This window comes from Bos indicus, chromosome 16 (genome assembly GCF_029378745.1).
Source record: "Bos indicus isolate NIAB-ARS_2022 breed Sahiwal x Tharparkar chromosome 16, NIAB-ARS_B.indTharparkar_mat_pri_1.0, whole genome shotgun sequence".
In the NCBI taxonomy this organism is placed as follows: Eukaryota; Metazoa; Chordata; class Mammalia; order Artiodactyla; family Bovidae; genus Bos; species Bos indicus.
Window position 1 is genome coordinate 44,597,623 of NC_091775.1, and position 20,203 is coordinate 44,617,825.

Sequence of the window (20,203 nt, forward strand, 5' to 3'; positions counted from 1 at the left end):
GTCTAGCTGGTAGGCAAGGGTGCCAAGGCCAGGGAGAGAGAAGTGGGTCAGGGAGGAGAGGTGGATTAGCAGGCACGTTGTAGTGGACACTTGCTGCTCAGAAAATGTCAGTTTTCCCTCAGCAGCCCCTGGTCTCCTTCCGGTTAGATCCAGGTTGGTGGGTCTACAACCCATTACCCTGTTCCCCCAGCCAAGCACAGGCATGACCCAGGCCGGGCCGACAGACACTCTCTCTTGGGATGTGAATGTCGAGCCGAGGGATAGGTGCTGATACCAGCTGTGGGCATGGCCCTTCCATCCAGGCCTTCTTGCTGTGGAACTGTGCGGCTCTTCTTCGCTGGTCTCTGGAGCCGCCTTGGTTTCTAACCGTCTCCAAGTCCCTGTCTCTGGCCTGCAGTCAATTCCATGAGCTCCTGGTGGCTCTTCAGTGAAGGCCCTGTCGCTGAGTTGGCTGGAGTGGATTTCTGTCACACGAGAGAACCTGAAGTATCCAAGCCGGTGCTGGTGACCTCCACTGGGGCTGCAGCATGAGGGCAGGACAGCGCCAGACCTGGGGAGGCTGCAGGAACAGCTCCAGAGACACCCTCTCTTGTCTGGGGAAGAGCTTGAACTAAGATTTGGAAGAAGCTGGAAGCCAAAAGGACCGATGTGGAAAGTGAGGGCTCAGCACTGTCAGATGAGAACTGGACGTGGCCAGAGAGAGAGAGAAGTGAGAGCTCTGCTCTGCTGGCTTCATCCATTGTTATATCTTTCTGTTTTGCTTTTTAAAAATTCTTTACTAAAGCTCCTTTTGACTATTTTAGATGATCTTAGGGGAATGAAGAGTGGAGAGAGACAGGAGGTTTTATCCATTCTGAGGCCAGCAGGGCTAGAGGGGTCGGTTGTCCAGGGAACCCAGTGGGGGATTTCAGACATGATGAGAGCAGAGCTGTAGATTTATCTAGTGGAGCAGTGGTTGCTCAGTCGTGTCCCACTTTTTGCAGCTTCATGGACTGTAGCCCACCAGGTTCCTCCTCTGTCCATGGAATTTTCCAGGCAAGAATACTGGAGTGGGTTGGCATTTCCTTCTCCAGGGCATCTTCCTAACCTGGGGATCGAACCCACATCTCTTTACCACTCGCACCACGTGGAAAGCCTGGAGCAATAGTACATGGTCTGGATTGAGTGGGAAGGAACAGGACAGAAAGGAAGTAGAATACGAGAGCTGATTTTGAGATGTCCTTCTTTGACAAGGCTGAGAGATGCCCAAGTTTATCCCCTCCTCCCAGCCTGGTAGCATGAAGCAGGCAGTTTACAGCTTCTAGCAGACAGTTCCATTTCTCCTTGTGGTCCCATGGTCAGAAGCAATCTCAAGGACAGTGCTTGACTGAGTGTCTAATTTTTTTAAACTGTGCCAGCTCTTGGGTGTGGGAGGTGGGATCTTGGTTGCAGCATGTGAGATCTAGTTCTCTGACCAGGGATGGAACCCAGGCTCCCTGCACTGTGAGTGTGGAATCTTAGCCAGTAGACCACTAGGGAGGTCCCTGGTGAGTGTCTTTGAATTCTTACTCAGCATGGCACTGTGTAGGCAGCATCACCCGGGTCAGAGGCTTCATCTGAGGTCTTAAACCTCACTTCCCTATGCAGTGGCCTTGTTGGGAAAGCCTTGTCACTCACTGTGAGTGACGTAGGACGCCTCACCGTTTTCTCTTTAGAACAGCAGACTTCCAAGTCAAAAAAAAACACAAAACCAAGATGTTATTATACCACTGAATTAAAGCCGGGAAACTTGACATATCTTAATATATATCCCACTCTATTAGTTACACCCCAAAAGTGCAAACATAGTCAAGCGAATTACCACATTCTGGAAAATAGTTGGACACAGCTGGTACCCAGCAGTTTCTGCTCATGGTGGATTAAAGAGCAGTGATCAGCCAGTCTTTCTCTAAAAGGCTGGCAGTGAGGATTTGAACCTTTGCAGTCCATGGGGGGATGGTCTCTTTGGCAGTGACTGAGCTGTGCCACTGTGGGGGAGAGGCATGGGGAAGAAGCCCAAGACAAGACATTAGCAGGTCTCTGTTTTATGCATCCCTATAAAACATTCCTGTGGTCATGTATGGATGTGAGAGTTGGACTGTGAAGAAGGCTGAGCACCAAAGAATTGATGCTTTTGAACTGTGGTGTTGGAGAAGACTCTTGAGAGTCCCTTGGACTGCAAGGAGATCCAACCAGTCCATTCTGAAGCAGATCAGCCCTGGGATTTCTTTGGAAGGAATGATACTAAAGCTGAAACTCCAGCCACCTTATGCAAAGAGTTGACTCACTGAAAAAGACTCTGATGCTGGGAGGGATTGGGGGCAGGAGGAGAAGGGGACGACAGAGGATGAGATGGCTGGATGGCATCACCGACTCGATGGACATGAATTTGAGTGAACTCCAGGAGTTGGTGATGGACAGGGAGGCCTGGTGTGCTGCGATTCATGGGGTCACAAAGAGTCAGACACGACTGAGCAACTGATCTGATCTGATAAAACATTGCTTATGGACACTGACATTTGAATTTCTTACAATTATCTTGTGTCATGAAATAACACACAGAAACCATCTTCAGCTCACAGGCCACTCAGAAATACGCTCTGGCTGGACGTGGCCTGCCGGTTTGCCTGCCCCCTGCCCTGAGCAGCGCTGTCCAGTAGAGCTTGCAGTGTGATGGAATGTTCATGTCTACATCTCCATTGAATAGTTGCTAGTCACATGTGGCTCTTGAGCACTTGAAATGCAGCCAGTGTGACGGAGGAACTGAGTTTGTATTATTATGCACTTAGAAATTTTTTTTAATTTATTTTTGAAAGTATTTATTTATTTGGCTGTGCTGGGTCTTCATTGCTGCTCAGGCTTTTCTCTAGTTGTGGCGAGCTGGGACTATTCTCTGGCGATGGTGTATGGATTTCTCATTGCCGGGGGCTCCTCTTGTTGCGGAGCATGGGCTGTAAGGCACGCAGGCTTCAGCAGTTGTGGCTTCTGAGCTCTAGAGCACAGACTCAGTAGTTGTGGCTCCTGGGCTTAGTTGCTCTGAGGCATGTGAGATCTTCCTGGCTCAGGGATCGAACCGGCGTCTCCTGCACTCGCAGGTAGATTCTTATCCACTGAGCTACCAGGGAAGCCCAATATTATGCACTTTTAACATGAATTTCAGTTCAGTTTTAAGCAGTTTTAAGCCACGTGGCTAGTGGCTTGAGCCTTGTTCACACAGCAGAGCACTGGAACTCCAGTGTGTTCACACAATGGGAAATCATTACCACAACAGCCAGTGTTTGTGGAGGGCTTCCTTTATGCTGGGCAGTGTTTTAAGCACTTACGTTTTAACTCACTGGCTTCTAACTGTGTGTACCAGTGAGAGTGAATGAACTCTGTATCTGCAGGTGCTAGCAAAGATAAATACATCTCAGATGCTCACGGCTGGAAAAGGTGGAGTGAAAAATCAAGTCACAAGAACTGCATGTCACAAACACAATGAAACAATACTGTTCAGGGATATACATTAAAAAAGGGGGGGGCAGGAAATTGAGGCTGGGTAACCTTTTGGTTTCCTTGGCGAGGCCACGCTGAGTCTGGGGCAGGGTACCCCTGACCTTCTTGTATCTGCTCTCTAGTGGGTCGTAGAGGGAGGTGAGCAGGATTTATACTGACTTGGAAGAACAGGTGTTTCAGGAAGTGAAAACCATGATCGTGGCAGCATCGCTACAGTTAGGACTGAATCTGCTTTCAGTTCACATATAAGCAGATGTTCCAGGAGAAGAGGTCTCTGTATGGATATGGGTTGCCTTGGTTGGGTACCTTAGATGAGAAAACATGGTTATTTATTCAGGCCAAGAACAAAGGGGTTGAAATAAAACCTTTCCCTCCCACTGTTTCCTTAAGGCCAATGATGAGTTGAATGTTAGGGTATTCAGCCACCAAGAACTTAGCTTCAAAATGAAAATCTGAAAACTAGAAAACAGCAACTAGACTGACTTAGACACTGTTATCATCCACGCATTCCTGAAAAGAGAGATCCCCATCACACCTGTGGGTGTGAGGAAACTTCACAGCAGTATTTCATCCCTAGGCTAGTGTCATCTGTGGTAAGTGGGATGCAAAGAGACATTTTGTTCTTGAAGGTTCAGTTTTGCTCTAATAATGTTAGCCACTGGCTACTGAGTGTATTGTTAAACGATGTCAAGCTTTTCTATGTAATATGTGCATCTTTGACTTTTTTTTCTTATTGTTTAGAGTTCGTTCTTTCCTGTATTACTGACATGGGTTTATCTTTTCTCCCTTTAGAGAGTTTTGAGGTGACAGTCACCAAAGAAGGTGATAAAGGGTTCTTTCTATCCCTCTTATGACATTAACCCACTAACTATGTTAATGAAATTGGGACTCAGCCCTCAAACAGAAGAAACTGTCATGCTCTTTCCCCCTATTTATTCTCCTACTTTGTTTCTATTTTTTAAGTCTATTGATGGGAATTGTATGTAACCAAACCCTTGGTTAGAAATATCTGGAAATCAGACATCCATTTGAACTATATGGATAATCCTATTCTTTTTTAAAAAATTGGATCTGAGAGATTCACTGTGTAACCATTTTCTGCTTGTTGTAATTTTGGAAGTTTTGTTTTTATGTGAAATACATTCTACACACATCAGAATGTTTATATGTGTTCTCCCCTGGGCCAGAATGGAGACCTACACTTTAACTCCCAGTGAAGCTCATAAACGAACTTGGATGCACTTCCATTCCCAGGCAGGCTTCTTCTTCAGGTCTGATAGGATAAAGTCCAAAACCAAGGGCAGTCTAGCACATCCCTCCCCAGAATGGAGACTGTATCTCAATCACAGATGATAGCTGTTGAAATGGATGCCTGAAAAGTTGGTATTTCTACCTTTTTCTCATTTAGTAGTTTGTTTTGATTCCCTAATTTTAGCCAGGCTCATTGCACAGGAAGACTTGTTTCTTAGAATTTTTTTTTTTTTTTTGGACAGACCTTCTGTAATTCTGGTGCTGAACCTATGCCTCACGCTTCTTCCTTTCTCAACACTTAACTGTGCCTTTTAGCCTCCTCTCTGGTCCAAATCAAAACCACTGCCCGGCCCTCCCAGGTCCCTGGGCAGCTCCTCTGTGTTACCAGGCCTTGGCTGTTAGCTAATGAAACTACTTTACCCCGGAGCTCTCCTAAGTACTCCTGTGAAATGCCTGTCTATATTTTCTCTTTCTCTCTTTTGTATTCCTGCATGAATGGATGCAAAGTTAAACAAGTTGCTTGGAAAGCCAGAACATGCTTCTTTTTACTAAAGCCCCCAGAACTTACCCCCTATGAAAGCACAAGCGCCCTCGCTTTGTCCACAGACCCTCCCCCCACCCCCAACCCCTGGCTGCCGAATTGTCGTTGTTCATTTTCTTTAGGGGTGGAGGGGAGCGCACCCTGGGTTTGTGTGGCAGAAATCCTAACCCATGCTGCTTTGACTCCCCAGGTGAGATTTGTGGATTTAAGATTCATGGACAGAATGTGCCCTTTGACGCAGTGGTGGTGGATAAATCCACTGGCGAGGGGGTCATTCGTTCCACAGAGAAGCTGGACTGTGAGCTGCAGAAGGATTACACGTTCACCATCCAGGCCTATGACTGCGGGAAGGGGCCAGACGGGGCCAATGTGAAAAAATCTCACAAGTAAGTGAGCGGGACAAAGAGTGTACGTGTGTGTGTGTGTGTGTGTGTGTGTGTGTGTGTGTGTGTAAGGAAAACAGTGACTGTTGCCACTGTCCTAAAACTTACTGCTTTTGTTTGCTTTTAAAATATTTGTTTATTTGGCTGTGCCAGGTCTTAGTTGTGGCATGCTAACTGTTAGTGTGGCATGTGGGATCTGGTTCCCTGACCATGGATCGGACCCTGGTGCCCTGCATTGTGAGTGCAGAGTCTTAGACACTGTACTGCCAAGGAAGTCCCACGACTTTTCAGTTTTGAAACACAAGGCAGAGGATAGTTTCTGATTGTCCCTATTGAGATTGTCAGCTCTTTGAGGGCAGGAATCCTGTGTGTTTACCCTTGTGTATGGCTCCCAGCAAGTGTCCAATACTTGTTAGATGTTGAATAAATGAATGAGTAATTTTATTCTCCCAGCTACTCTAGTAAAAATGCTAGGGCCTTCCATTGAAAATTCGACAAGCCCACTTTTCCTGGAGGAAGATATTCTTTTGTTATGTTTATATATATATGTATTTTTTTTTCCCATAAATTTTAAGGGCATGAAATGCATTTGAGCGGGTAAAAGAAAGCTTATTTCTGCCCCCAATCCTGGGTATGTTCACATGCTTCCTACCAGTTGAGAACTACTGGTGTCACGGAGACAATTGGACAAGACCTAGATTTAGTCTTTTTCTAGGTCTTTTCTCCACCATTTACTAGTCCCCCAACATTAGGCAAATTTAATTTTTCCAAGTATCAGTTTCTTCTTACTGTATTGGTTAAGGAAAGAAGCTCCGTGGGTGAGGTGATGTCACATATCCCACTGTGAGGGTCAGGATGGATGGGGGTACCATGGGGTAGGGAGGGTCTTGGTGAATAGCTGGATGCTACATGTCAGTGAATCATGCCTCATCCATTTTACAAAGTGCGATGTTGCGGTTTTCCTTGACAAAGGCCTTGTTTCAGTCAGGGACCTTGTCTGATTCAGAAACATGCCCTGGTCAGTAGCACTCGAGATTGATGGTTTTCAGTAGCTTGGTCTGATGATGCCTTAGTTTTCTTGTGCCCACACTGGGGAGATGGAATGTAGTTGATCAGGGAGGGCAAGTTGAAGTCCTTCATTTGTTGGTCAGTAGTGGGTGATATCCCAGCAGTGGTTTACTGATGCTCTCTATTCCTTAGAAGCAGGATAAAACTTGTTTTAATAAGCTCATAATTTCCCATTTTCTATCTCTGCTTTTTACCTCTACTTCCTAACTTTTTTTTTTCCCGGATTTTGTAACAAAATATTTTTAACTTTCTGGGTTGAGCACAAACAGATATCTGGTATATAGTTACCCGCCTTGTGCATGCCCTGCCCTACATTGTCAAGAAAATCCCGTCTCTCTCTTTTGTTTTTTTTGACTGCTCCATGCAGTGTATGGGATCTTAGTTCCCCAACCGGGGAATCAACCTGTGCTACCTGCTTTGGAAGCACAGAGTCTTAACCACTGAACCACCAGGGAAGTCTCCCAAGTCTGTTATTTACCAGCTGCCTTACTCAGTAGGACTTTGTAGCATCAACCCAAATTCCTGTTTTAACTTTCTGTTGTCTCCATGCTAAATTAAAAACAGTGAGCAGTTTAATTTTCATCTCCACATATAATTTAATAAAACAGGATATCGGAAAAAAAGGAAATTTAACCATAGGGCAGAAGTTTATTCTTCGGGTAAAAATACAAACAAGCAAAACTGACAGCTTTTTTCCCCCCCGTTCTTCCAGAGCAACTGTCCACATTCAGGTGAACGACGTCAACGAATATGCGCCCGTGTTCAAGGAGAAGTCCTACAAAGCCACAGTGGTGGAGGGGAAGCAGTACGACAGCATCTTGAGGGTGGAGGCGGTGGACGCGGACTGCTCCCCCCAGTTCAGCCAAATCTGCAGCTATGAGATCGTCACCCCAGATGTGCCATTCACCGTTGACAAAGATGGTGAGAACCCAGAAGTGGGCGCATTCCTCCCCGACGGGGAGATGGGGCAGGCAGCCCCCTCTACACCAGTTGGCTTCAAACCCACACTTTGTCTGCACTTCAGTGAAACTCACAGTCAGTCCATTCAGGCTGCTCTCACCAAACACCATAAACACAAAATGACAGACACTTACTTCATACAGTTCTGGAGGCTGGGAAGTCTAAGACAGAGTGCTCAGTAATTCAGTGTTGGTGAGGACCTGCTTCTTGGTGTGTCCGCACATGGCAGGGAGAAAGCTCTAGTCTCTTTGTCTTGTATGGACACTGATCCCATATCGAGGGCTCCACCCTTGTGAGCTTACCTAAAGCTCATCACCTCCCAAAGGCCCCACTTCCTAATACATTACCATGAGGGTCACAACTTCAAGTGTAAGAATTTGGGAGGACACACACATTCAGTCCATAGCAAGACCTAACTTGGTGTGTCTGTTTCACGCTTAAGTTTTTTTTTAAATTGAAGTATAGTTGATTTACAATGTTATGTTAGTTTCAGGTGTACAGCACAGTGACTCAGTTGTGTGTGTGGTCCATACCGAGTGGCTTGTGGGATCTTAGTTGCCTGACCAGGAACTGAACTCCTGCTCCGTGCAGGGAAGCTCGGAGTCCTAACCACTGAAACACCAGAGAATTCCCTACCTCATTGTAGTTTTGATTTACATTTCTCTAATAGTTAGCCTTGTTGAGTATCTTTTCATACAGGTGCCTTTTGGCCATCTGTATGTCTTTGGAGAAATATCTGTTTAGATTACGTTTAAATTTTTACTCTGTCCCCTGAAAGCCTGTTTTCTGACACCAAAGTTTGATGTTTGACAAAAACATTCTCTTTTAGGATGATCGTTTTTCTCCTTTCCCACTGAAATCTAATAAAAATCCACTGCCTAAGATGTTTTTATTTTATCATCTCCCTGCCTTTCAGCCAGCTTGCATCCAAACAAGACTGCTTCTCAATTTGCCTTGTTTTCTGTTCTCCATCACATTGGAATCTTCTGCCTCATCTTGAAAATGAAGTTGATACCTTACTGCCAGCCCCACCTCCATCCTTAGTAATGGAACAGTATTAACTTAGTCTGGAGCTCAGCTTCTTTATTGGGTTATGGCTTCTTGATGATCCTGTGGTGTCTCCATTGTTAACACACAGTCCAGAATCTTCGATGAAATGATGGACACGATGCAAACACTTTGCAGATATCTGCACACATGTTGAGAAAGCAGGCTTCTCTCCTGCTTGGCGAGGGTAGGAAGTCTCTCTAAAAAAGTAAATCTTTTAGCAAAAAGTATTTAATGCAGCTTCATCTCATATTTAATATTTGAATTACTTGGATTATTTTGTCTATTTATGCTTTTACACATTATCTTGTTGTTGTTTAGTCAGTAAGTCGTGTCTGACTCTGTGACCCCATGGACTGTAGCCTGCCAGGCTCCTCTGTCTGTGGGATTTCCCAGGCAGGAATACTGTAGTGGGTTGCCATTCCCTTCACCAGGGCATCTTCCCAAGACCCAGGGATCGAGCCCGTGTCTCCTTTACCACTGAGCCACCAGGGAAGCCCTTACATATTAAATCTTAAATATAAAATCAAATACAGCTGTAAGAATAAATGAAGGCTGCATTCTGTAGACTCATTCTTCTGCTTAAACAGTCTTTCAAGGTGGATTTAGTGTGTGTTCAAGCTCAGGAAAGCCAAACTGAGTGTTAATTATCTGAAGCATAAGTTTATTTCTGTGTTAGTACTTCCAGGGCTGAAAGCACGTGCATTTTGTGTTTCAGCGTAGGACGACAGAAGTAAAACACAACATGGGCTTGAAAATAATCTGGAAAAAAATGTGTATATACATGAATCACTTTGCTGTACACCTGAAACTGACACAGTATTGTACATCAACTGTACTTCAATTAAAAAAAGTCAGGAGGAGGGAAACGGAATGGGTTGGGGTTCTCACTGTTGTTTTTCCCTTTGGAAGGTTACATTAAAAACACAGAGAAGCTGAACTATGGTAAAGAGCACCAGTACAAGCTGACTGTCACGGCCTACGACTGCGGGAAGAAAAGAGCAGCAGAAGACGTTTTGGTGAAGATCAGCATCAAGCCCACCTGCACCCCTGGGTGGCAAGGTGAGCCTCCCTCTCTGTGCTGCTCTCGCACCTGCTCCAAAAGTCTGTCCACCATGGAGACCTAACAGGAGTGTTCCTCTTCTCCCCTCCACCCCACCCTCCCCGTGGGCCCACGCAGGATGGAACAACAGGGTGGAATACGAGCCTGGCACTGGCGCTCTGACACTCTTTCCGAATGTCCACCTGGAAACATGTGACGAGTCGGTGGCCTCGGCACAGGTGGTGGTGGAGCTGGAGACCAGCCACATCGGGAAGGGCTGTGACCGTGACACCTACTCCGAGAAGTCACTTCATCGGCTCTGCGGTAAGGAGGCGAGGGAGGAACCCCAGGCCCCAAAAGCCCATTCAGAAGAGTGTGCGCGTGTGCTACCTTAAGACCCACTGATTTCAAGCATGTCTTTCTCTAACATACGTTGGGAATCATCCAAATAAGGGTTCTGTAAGGAGTGTGCTTTAAATGAAATGAATTTATTATTTAAGGACTAAAGAAAAAAAACTAGGTAATGTGATAGCTTTTGGCAAACGTGAAATAGGAAATGGAAATGAAAATGAAACCTGCATTGAATATATAGTCTTTGTGTCGCACAAACAAGGTGTGGAGCAGGTGGAGCATAGAATGGTCAAGAATTTTACCCAAGGCTCGTTCTCCATCTTCACCATCAGTCTGGATATTTTTCGGGTTTATGTAAGTCAGGTGGAGGAGAGGTATGGATACTTCTCAGGGAAAATGCTGAGGAAGAATCTTTCACACAGCTGGTGGTAGAACACCAGTAACTTTTTTATGTTATGTTTTGGCCACTCTGCTCAGCACATGGGATCTTAGTTCCCGGACCAGGGACTGCATCTATATCCCCTGCAGTGGGAACATGGTGTGTTAACCACTGAATCGCCAGGGAAGTCCCAGAACACCACTAACTTAAATTGCTTCTTGATGATCAGAAGGGTCTCTTGTGTTCTGGGAGCTGCTCAGTAAGAGCTTCGGAGGCAGTGTTTTCTGATGCTCACTTGTCTCTTCACCAAATGATAACAGACTTGGGCAACCGATTTTCTTACATAATTGAAAATTGTCATATGAAGAAGCAGCAACAGGGAAAAAGTATATTCTCTGTTGGCTCATCCCTGTGCTGAATATACTTGGGTGTCTGACTATGAGTCCAGATTCTCATAATCAGGTACCTAAAAATGTGTAAGTGAAGAGGTCTGGAGTATTTTCTGTTTTAAATTATGTAAGTATAATGTAAAAACCATGCTTTCTCATGCCATTCTTCTTCTTTAGCTTTTTATTTTTTAAAACTTTCTGTTTTGTACTAGGGTATAGCAGTTAACAAACAATGTGGTGATCGTTTCAGGTGAACAGCAAAGAGACTCAGCCATACATTTATCTGTATCCATTCTTGCCCAAACTCCCCTGCCCTCCAGGCCACCACATAGCATTGAGCAGAGTTCTGGGCTATACAGTAGGGCCTTGTTGGTTATCCATTTTAAATACAGCAGTGTCGACCCCAGACTTCCTGACTCTCCCCACCCACCCACCGCCACCCACCCAATTCATCACCCCTGACACCCTTCTCTAAGTCTGTGAGTCTGTATCTGTTTTGTAAGTTCATTTGTATCATTTCTTTTAAGATTTCTCATATAAGGGATGTCATAGGATATTTCTCCTTCTCTCCTGACTTAACTTCACTCCGGGAAGTTGGTGATGGACAGGGAGGCCTGGCGTGCTGCGATTCATGGGGTCGCAAAGAGTCGGATATGACTGAGCGACTGATCTGATCTGATCTGATCTGAACTTCACTCAGTACAATAGTCTCTTGCTTCATCCATATTGCTGCTGCCATTATTTATTTGGTATTTAATAAGCATTTTCTCAGCAGAACAGTTCAAAGATAGAAAGAATTTCCTGTCCGAGTGCTTCCTATATACACTAGGTTACTTGCACACGTGTTATTTTCTTTATCATCCCATCAGGCCCACAAAGCAGTGGAGTTATTCCTCATCTTTCCAGAGGAATTAGTTGAGACTGAGGGAGACTGAGTTGCCTCACACTTTTAGGAAGAGCCTGAGCTTGGATTTGAACTGAGATCAGATGATACTTGAAAGACCAATCTGTTCTAGCCTAGTCCTGCTGCTCCTATAAATAGGAAAGTTAAGGGCCCAGGGGCTGGGAGAGGTTGCAGAATTCTCTGTGGACGAATTAAAAAAAAAAAATTGAGCCTGGCAATGTTTAACAACAGTTGTGAAAATGTCTCATGTACTCTGGCTTAGTATCCCGTTTCTAGAATTTATCCTAAGGGAATAATCATGGAGACCCTGAGGTCCTCGTCGACGCAAGGTTTATCACAGAAAAGAATTAGAGGTGACTCTGCTCACAGGACAGATTACTTAAATAAATTATTGTACAAATTCTATCCAATAAAGTGCTGTTCAGACATTTTAAATTGTGCTCGAGACTATGAATGGTCATATATGTAAGTACAGAGTAGGAGTCCATTTTTATAATATATTTGCATACACATTATACATATTTTAGTAATACGTGTATATTCATAAAGAAAGGACTGGAAGTGTTTATACCCAGATGTTAACAGTGTATACAGTGGGGTGAGATCACGAGTAATGCTGCTTTTTTTTTTAATTAAAGTATAGTTGCTGTACAACATAGTGAGTCACAGTTTTTAAAAGTTAAAACTCCTCTTTCCTATTCCTTCTTCTTTTTCTTTTTTTTAAAGATAGTAACCATGGTTATTTTTTCATCTTTTTAGTAATAAAAACTCTTAGTTTTGAGGAAAAGAAAACTGAATTAGCAGATTGTTTAGCCATTAAGATAAATACGGTGCCTTAATACATGTGCCCCAGTGTCAGAGCGACACTGTTCACAACAGTCACGACATGGAAGCAGCCTGTGTCCGTCAGCTGATGAATGGATAGTGTGTGTGTGTGTGATATTACTGAGCCATGAAAAAGAAAGAGATAATGCCATTTGCAGCAACATGGATGGACTTAGAGATCATCAAACTAAGTGAAGTAAGCCAGACAGAGAAAGATGAGCGTTGTATGATATCACTTATATGTGGAATCTAAGAAGAATAAAAAAAATACACATGAATTTATTTACAAAATAGATGCATAAACGTAGAAAACAAACTTAGGCTTTTCAAAGGAGAAAGGGCAGAGGATTAACATATACACACTCCTATTTATGAAACAGATAAACAACAAGGACCTACTATGTAGCACAGGGAACTCTACTTAATATCTTGTACCAACCTATAGTGAAAAAGAATGTAAAAAAAGAATACGTTTATGTATAACTGAATCACTTTGCTGTGTACCTCAAACTAGCACAACATTGTATGTTAACTATGTTTCAATAGTAATTTTAAAATAAAGACTGTACCTCGTGGGCCTTGAAATGCTTATCCCATGTGAGTTCATCGCATGGTGCACAGTAAGCGTCACTGTGTTGCTTCAGGTGCTGCGTCTGGCACAGCTGAGCTGCTGCCTTCCCCAGGAGGCTCCTGGAACTGGACCATTGGCCTTCCCACGGACAACGGCCATGACAGCGACCAGGTCTTTGAGTTCAATGGCACTCAGGCGGTGAGGGTCCCAGACGGCATCGTCTCCGTCAACCCCAAGGAGCCCTTTACGATCTCTGTGTGGATGAGGCACGGGCCATTTGGCAAGAAGAAGGAGACGATTCTTTGCAGCTCAGACAAAACAGGTAGGTCAGCTTCGCTGTAAGGGACATCCTTGCAGTGGAGCCTGGAGCCGGCACTTATTCTAACCCTAAAGGCTCCCACAGGCTGTTGGTGACACTCGTGGTTCTCTGCTCAAGATCTGGCACTGGCATCTAGGCGTTTGTTAGTTTTACTCAGTGGATCAGGCCCCACTTCTCAGTAAAGCCCAAGTGTGCATGTTTGCGTGCATGCATGCATGCTGAGTCGCTTCAGTCACGTCAACTCTCTGTGACCCTATGGACTGCAGCCCTCCAAGCTCCTTTGTCCGTGGGGTTCTCCAGATAGGAATACCGGAGTGGGTTGCCATGTCCTCATCCAGGGCATCTTCCCAACCCAGAGACTGAACCTGCAGCTCTTACATCTCCTGCATTTCCAGGCAGGTTTTTGACCACTAGTGCCACCTGGGAAGCCCACAACCCAAGTGTATCTGTTCCTAACCCTGCCTTGGCCCACCCTGGAGAGTTCGTTTAGGCTGGTAAAACTGTCTTCAAAATCCATTGAAGAAATAACAGCTTTTATTTCTCCTTTGGGTCTTAACACATTATTGACTGGAGATGCACATTTTTAGAGAGTGATATGATTAACATCACTGTGTTAAGTTGTTAGAACTTAAAATTGATCAAGGATTCACTGCACAACTTAATGATTGTTGTTATTCACATTTCGCTCTTAGATTTTTGTTCCAACCTTGTGTATATTGTAAACACAAGTTTATTACCCTAAATTTTTTTTACAATGATGCATAATGAAATTTTGAGTGAAGAAGAATTCTTCGGTGAATTTTAATGCAGATACTTTCTCTAATTGTCTGAGTGACATGTATACTGGAGTCTCATAAGATGGTAGTTCTTCAGAATATAGTTATACTTCAGATGATGTGAATATTCAACTAACAGACAAAAAACCTTAGTGATTAATTCTCATGTAGAAAGTGAAAATGAAACTCAACGGTGCTGGAGAAGATTTACAGATGTGTCAGGTGTAACTATTGAATGTAATAACCCACAAAGTGTTCGTGAAATAACAGAATTAATTTTTGGCCAGCCAGAATAAAAATGGCTGGGCACAGGTGTTAGTTTCTGCAAAAGCTGTCTGGTGAGTAGTGAGTTAAGCTGGCGGTTTACCAGTAGAATTTCTCTCTGCAGAGATGAACCGACACCATTACTCACTCTATGTCCACGGCTGCCGGCTGGTTTTCCTCCTCCGTCAGGATCCTTCAGAAGAGAAGAAATACAAACCTGCAGAGTTCCACTGGAAGCTGAGTCAGGTGAGGGAATGGAAAACTCACTGATAGGATTTTTTTTCAGAGAGAGTAAATGGGCACTGAAACTGCACAGGACCAACTATTTACGGGCAAGGTGTATTGAAGCTTTTACGATTTCTGTGTCTGTGGGTAATAGGATAGCACATTAAATCCATGGAACTCCTTCACATTGAAAGACTTTGTTTTTTTTACATGTGTGTATTTTATACATAAAATATTAATACAGGCTTACCTTATTTTATTGTACTTCTCAGATATTGGGTTTTTTTGGGGGGGGGCATACTCTGCAGCATGCAGGATCTTAGTTCCCCAACCAGGAATCAAACCTGTGCCCCCCCCCACCCCAGCGCCTGCACTGAGAGCATGGAATCTTAACCACTGGACTGCCCTGGAAGTCCTAAGCATTTTCAGATGATGGTTACAGTTTTTAGTAAAGTATTTTTAAATTAGGCTTCCCTGGTGGCTCAGATAGTAAAGAATCTGCCTGAAATATAGGAGACCTGGCTTTGATCCCAGGGTCAGGCAAGGTCCCCTGGAGGAGGGCATGGCAACCCACTTCAGTATTTTTACCTGGAGAATTCCATGGACAGAGGATCCTGGCAGTCTGCAGTCCATGTGGTCGCAAAGAGTTGGACATGAGTAAGCGACTAAAATACAGACGCACAGACACAGGTATTTTTTAGACATAATGCAGTTGCACACTTAATAGTATAGTGTAAATATAACTTTTTATGCTTTGAGAAACCAAAAAAATTCATGTGACTCACTTTCTTGTGATACTTGATTCATTGCTGTGGTCTGGAGCTAAACCTGTGGTATCTCCAAGGTGTGCCTATATAAAGAAATAGTATGTTTCAAATACAAAATACTGTGTTTAATTTATTGAGATAAGCAGCACTTACTTAAAAATTGAGATCCTTGTATTTGTTTATTCATTGTCTAAGTCCTTGGCTCCCAAATTGTGCCCAGGACTCTTGGTGCCTCAGCAAATTCAGGGACACAATATTTTAAATTTTCAAGGAACCAGCAGTCTTGACATCTTTGAGACATCACATGAATTGCTAGGTCTTGGGTGTATTAAAGGAGTATTAGGAGTTTACAGTTTTGGCATTAGATCGTATTATAAACTTCTTGTGATGATGTCATATCTTTGCAAGGCTGATTTCCTAGCAGTTGCAGTGGTAAAAAAGCAAGTGTCATGTGCAAAGAATCAATGTGTTATAGGAAGCAAAGAGATGCTGTGAACTGAGAAAGCCTTTCCATTACAATCACAGCAGGTTGTTTTGTCTCATGATTTAGAGTTGGGACAAGAAGGAAACATTTGGCCTGGGCTTAATTTATTTGTCTCCTGGAGTTAGTAGATATGAGCGGACATAGTGTTATATGTGCTTATAGTTGGTGAAATATAGCATTGTCTGAAACTGTTACAAGATAGATACATAAGAGCCCATATGAGAGGAAGAAAGTGTGTTTTGGTAGAAAGATGAGGTCACTGTCCAGGTGACAGCATTCATCTCTTACTGTTGTCATTTTTATTTACCTAGATCATTTCTTTCTCGGAAACCATTGTCATAAATTTTTTCAAGACACTAAGAAAGGTATCCAGAAAAAAACTTTTGTAGCATAGGTATACATTTTAAGTATAGTTCTGTTTTCATAATCATAGCCTGCATTTATATATTTAATTTCTTCTTTTCTTTTAAATAAAAAGTTGACTGCACCCCATGGCATGAGGGATCTTAGTTCCCCAGCCAGGGATCAAACCCATGCCCCCTGCAGTGGAAGAGCAGAGTCCTAACCCCTGGACTGCCAGGGGCATCCCAGTGTTTAGTTCCTTCTGTTTACATGTTTTTGAAACTTTATCACGGAAAATTTTAGACATAGGTAAAAGTGGACAGATTAGTATAAGGCACAACTCCACACACCCTTCAGTTGGGTTCAGTAATTATCAGCTCTTGGTCAGTCTTACTTCACTGTTACCTCCACTGTTAATAGTTTTTCAATATCCATCCAGTGTTCAGATTGTTTCATAGGTGTTTTTGTGTTTACAGTTTTGTTTGTTTGAATCAGGATCCAATAAGGGGCCATACATTGGGATTGACTGATAGACTTTTTGAGTTTATTTTAATCTATAGACTCTCCTCTTCTCCCTTGGAATTCATTTGGTAATAAAATCAGGCTTTAGTCCCATAGTTTTCAAGAGTTTAGATTTGCCTGGTTGCTTCCCTGTGGTGTAATGTAACATGCTCCTCTGTCTTCTCCTCCTTTTAAAAATATTTATGTATTTATCTATCTGCCTACTTCCTTATGGCTGTGTTGGGTCTTAGTTGCAGCACATGCGCTCTTTATTGAGTGCGTGGGCTTCTCTATAGTTGAGGCATGTGGGCTTAGTTGCTCCTCCGCATATGGGATCTTATACCAGGGATCAAACTTGCATTCCCTGCTTGGGAAGGCAGATTCTTAACCACTGGACCACCCAGGAAGTCCCTCCTCTCTTTTCTTTATACCCCGTACATTGGGAGTGGGCTCTAAAGACTTGATCAGAATGGGGTTTAATGTTTCTGATCTGTTTAAGCCCTGGGTCTGGTTTTTTCTCTTCGTGTTGTAAGCAGCCATCAATGGTCAGTGTCACTATCCTTGTGGCATTTGTTTTCTGGTCACTTGGGTGGTAGGAAGTGTGTTCCCAGGAAGGGCTCATGGGAACAGTTAATTCCTAAGTTCTTACATGTTGTTTTAATAGTTTGTCTGTGGCCTTTATACTGAAGGTCACTTTGGCTGGATATCTCATCTCTGGCTCAGATGTAAGATTTCTAAGAACAGAAAATCTCTCTCCTTCATTGAGTTCTAACATAAAATGTTGCTATTAAACTCTGACAACAACTTGATTTTCTTTCATTTATAAAATATTTAGTCTTTTTGTTTGGATGATCATAGGATGTATTTCTTTCTCTTCCTCTTCTTTTTAATTTTATGAATACGTCTTGGTGGTTTTAGGTCTGTTTTCCCAAATATGTGTTATTCTCTTATAGTATCTAGTTTCAAATATTTGGGTATTTCATGCAGGGTTTTCGGTATTCTTTTTCATTGCTTTGGTTTTCCTCCCTGGGGAGTCCTTTTATCTTTTGTTGATATTCTTCACCTTTTTTTACTGTAACCGTCCCTTTCATTTAAATCATTTCTGTATCCTGTCACCTCGTTTCTGAGTTGCTTTAATTATGAACTTGTTTTTTACTGTTTTATGTCATTCTCCTTGTGTCTTTTAGCATGTTTTAAGATAAAAGATCATTGTTCTCATCTCTTTTGTTAGGTATGACTTTCAGGTATGGTTTCATTAGCTGAAGGGATATTATTCCCTTTGTTTGTCTTTTCTTTTCCTTTTAAAAACTTCATGTGGAATTGAGTCATGATCATTTCCATTCCCCCACCCTCAGTTTTACATGAAATTAGCTTTCCTACACTTTGAAAAGAGATAGTTGATCAACATGACTTTTTTTCCCCCTAGCTTTAAGTTTTGAACTCTCCTTTCTGTTGTCTTTATAAAGGTTTTTTTTTTTTTAATGTGGCTTCACACCCTCTGGTATCTCCTGAATCTGAAACCCTGTTGCTTTTCTCCACTTGGCTTGTCTCAGCATTCATGTAGTCACCTCATCAGCAGTATTATCGTGGGTGTTGTCTGTGGCTTGGGGTTTCACTCTCCTCATCTCCCTGTTTTCAAGGAAATTAAAAAATTATACTAATTCTACTACTATCTTCACTGCCTGCGTAGCTCAGTTGATAAAGAATCTGCCTGCAATGCAGAAGACCTGGGTTCAACTCCTGAGTCGGGAAGATTCCCTGGAGAAGGACATGGCTACCCACTCTAGTATTCTTGCCTGGGGAATGCCATGGACAGGGAAGCCTGGTGGGCTCCACAGTCCATGGGGTTTCAAAGAGTCAGACACAGCTAACTGAGTGAGCACACACGTGCACAAAGGGGAGCGAGGCTATTGTTGATGTAAAGTGAGTAGTTGGAGTGGTCCCAGGTGGCCCTAGTGGTAAAGAACCTGCCTGCCAGCAGGGGACAGAAGAGACATGGGTTCGATCCCTGGGTCAGGAAGATCCCCTGGCGGAGGCCATGGCAACCCACTCCCGTATTCTTGCCTGGAGAATCCCATAGACAGAGGACCCTGGTGGGCAACAGTCCATGGGGTCGCAAGAGTCAGACACGACTTAGCGACGCACTTGAACTTGACTACTGTCTTCTTAGAATATGCTCATGGACTTTGACCAAATATTACTGATATTTAAGTACAGTGTTATTCTACTAATCCCCTAGAAACCTGTAATATCTGTAAAACTAGGAATGTAATATAAATTACTTTCTGAAGAAACTTCTATTACAGAACTTGTTTGAAATAAAGACTTAAACTAAAATTAAGATCTTAATGATGCTAAAGCTGAAACTCCAGTACTTTGGCCAACTCATATGAAGAGTTGACTCATTGGAAAAGACTCTGATGCTGGGAGGGATTGGGGGCAGGAGGAGAAGGGGACGCCAGAGGATGAGATGGCTGGATGGCATCACTGACTCGATGGACATGAGTCTGAGTGAACTCTGGGAGTTGGTGATGGACAGGGAGGCCTGGCATACTGTGATTCATGGGGTCGCAAAGAGTTGGACTCGACTGAGCGACTGAATTGAACTGAACCTATCTCAAAAGTGAATTACTGTGTAATTCCTTTATTTAGAAATATGTGATGACACATTTATATACACACATATCATGAGTATATACTAAACATATATACAGTGTTATAGGTTTGAATTTTTCCTCAGGCTCAAAAGCAGTTGCTTTTCTTTTGGGAGTAATCTTTGGTAATGTCTTCATTTATTTTGATGTTTCTGGCCTGTTTAAGCTCTCAATTTCTCCTTGGTTCAGTTTCTTTGAACTAAAAGGTAAATTGGGCAAACTTAAATTGGAAAAGACTCTGATGCTGGGAGGGATTGGGGGCAGGAGGAGAAGGGGACGACAGAGGATGAGATGGCTGGATGGCATCACCAACTCGATGGACGTGAGTTTGAGTGAACTCCGGGAGATGGTGATGGACAGGGAGGCCTGGCATGCTGCGATTCATGGGGTCGCAAAGAGTCAGACACGACTGAGCGACTAAACTGAACTGGAAAAAAAAATTATTCATTTATTTGATTTTTGGCTTCATTGCTGCTTGGGCTTTTCTCTAGTTGCGGCAAGCAGGGGCTGCTCTCCCATTGGGGTGTGCAGGCTTCTCGTTGCAGTGGCCTTTCTGTTGGAGGGCATGGGCTCTAGAATGTGTGGGCTTCAGTAGTTGCAGCACATGGGCTCAGTAGTTGTGGCACACAGGCCTAGTTGCTCTGCCA

The 20,203-nt window shown here is 43.4% G+C and overlaps 1 protein-coding gene across 6 annotated transcripts in view; it reads left to right on the forward strand.

Moving 5' to 3' along the window:
• CLSTN1 (calsyntenin 1) overlaps window positions 1–20,203 on the forward strand; it is a 76,029-nt gene that overhangs the window by 43,435 nt on the left and 12,391 nt on the right. For 3 of the 6 annotated variants that reach the window (XM_070768256.1, XM_070768257.1, XM_070768260.1), the window contains exons 3-9: window positions 4,306–4,335; window positions 5,496–5,691; window positions 7,469–7,677; window positions 9,676–9,825; window positions 9,944–10,129; window positions 13,298–13,546; window positions 14,708–14,829. In XM_070768256.1, coding sequence (XP_070624357.1) covers window positions 4,306–4,335; window positions 5,496–5,691; window positions 7,469–7,677; window positions 9,676–9,825; window positions 9,944–10,129; window positions 13,298–13,546; window positions 14,708–14,829 — 1,142 coding nt within the window. The remainder of the gene's footprint in view (window positions 1–4,305; window positions 4,336–5,495; window positions 5,692–7,468; window positions 7,678–9,675; window positions 9,826–9,943; window positions 10,130–13,297; window positions 13,547–14,707; window positions 14,830–20,203) is intronic. The other 3 variants (XM_070768258.1, XM_070768259.1, XM_070768261.1) reach the window with 1 other exon arrangement.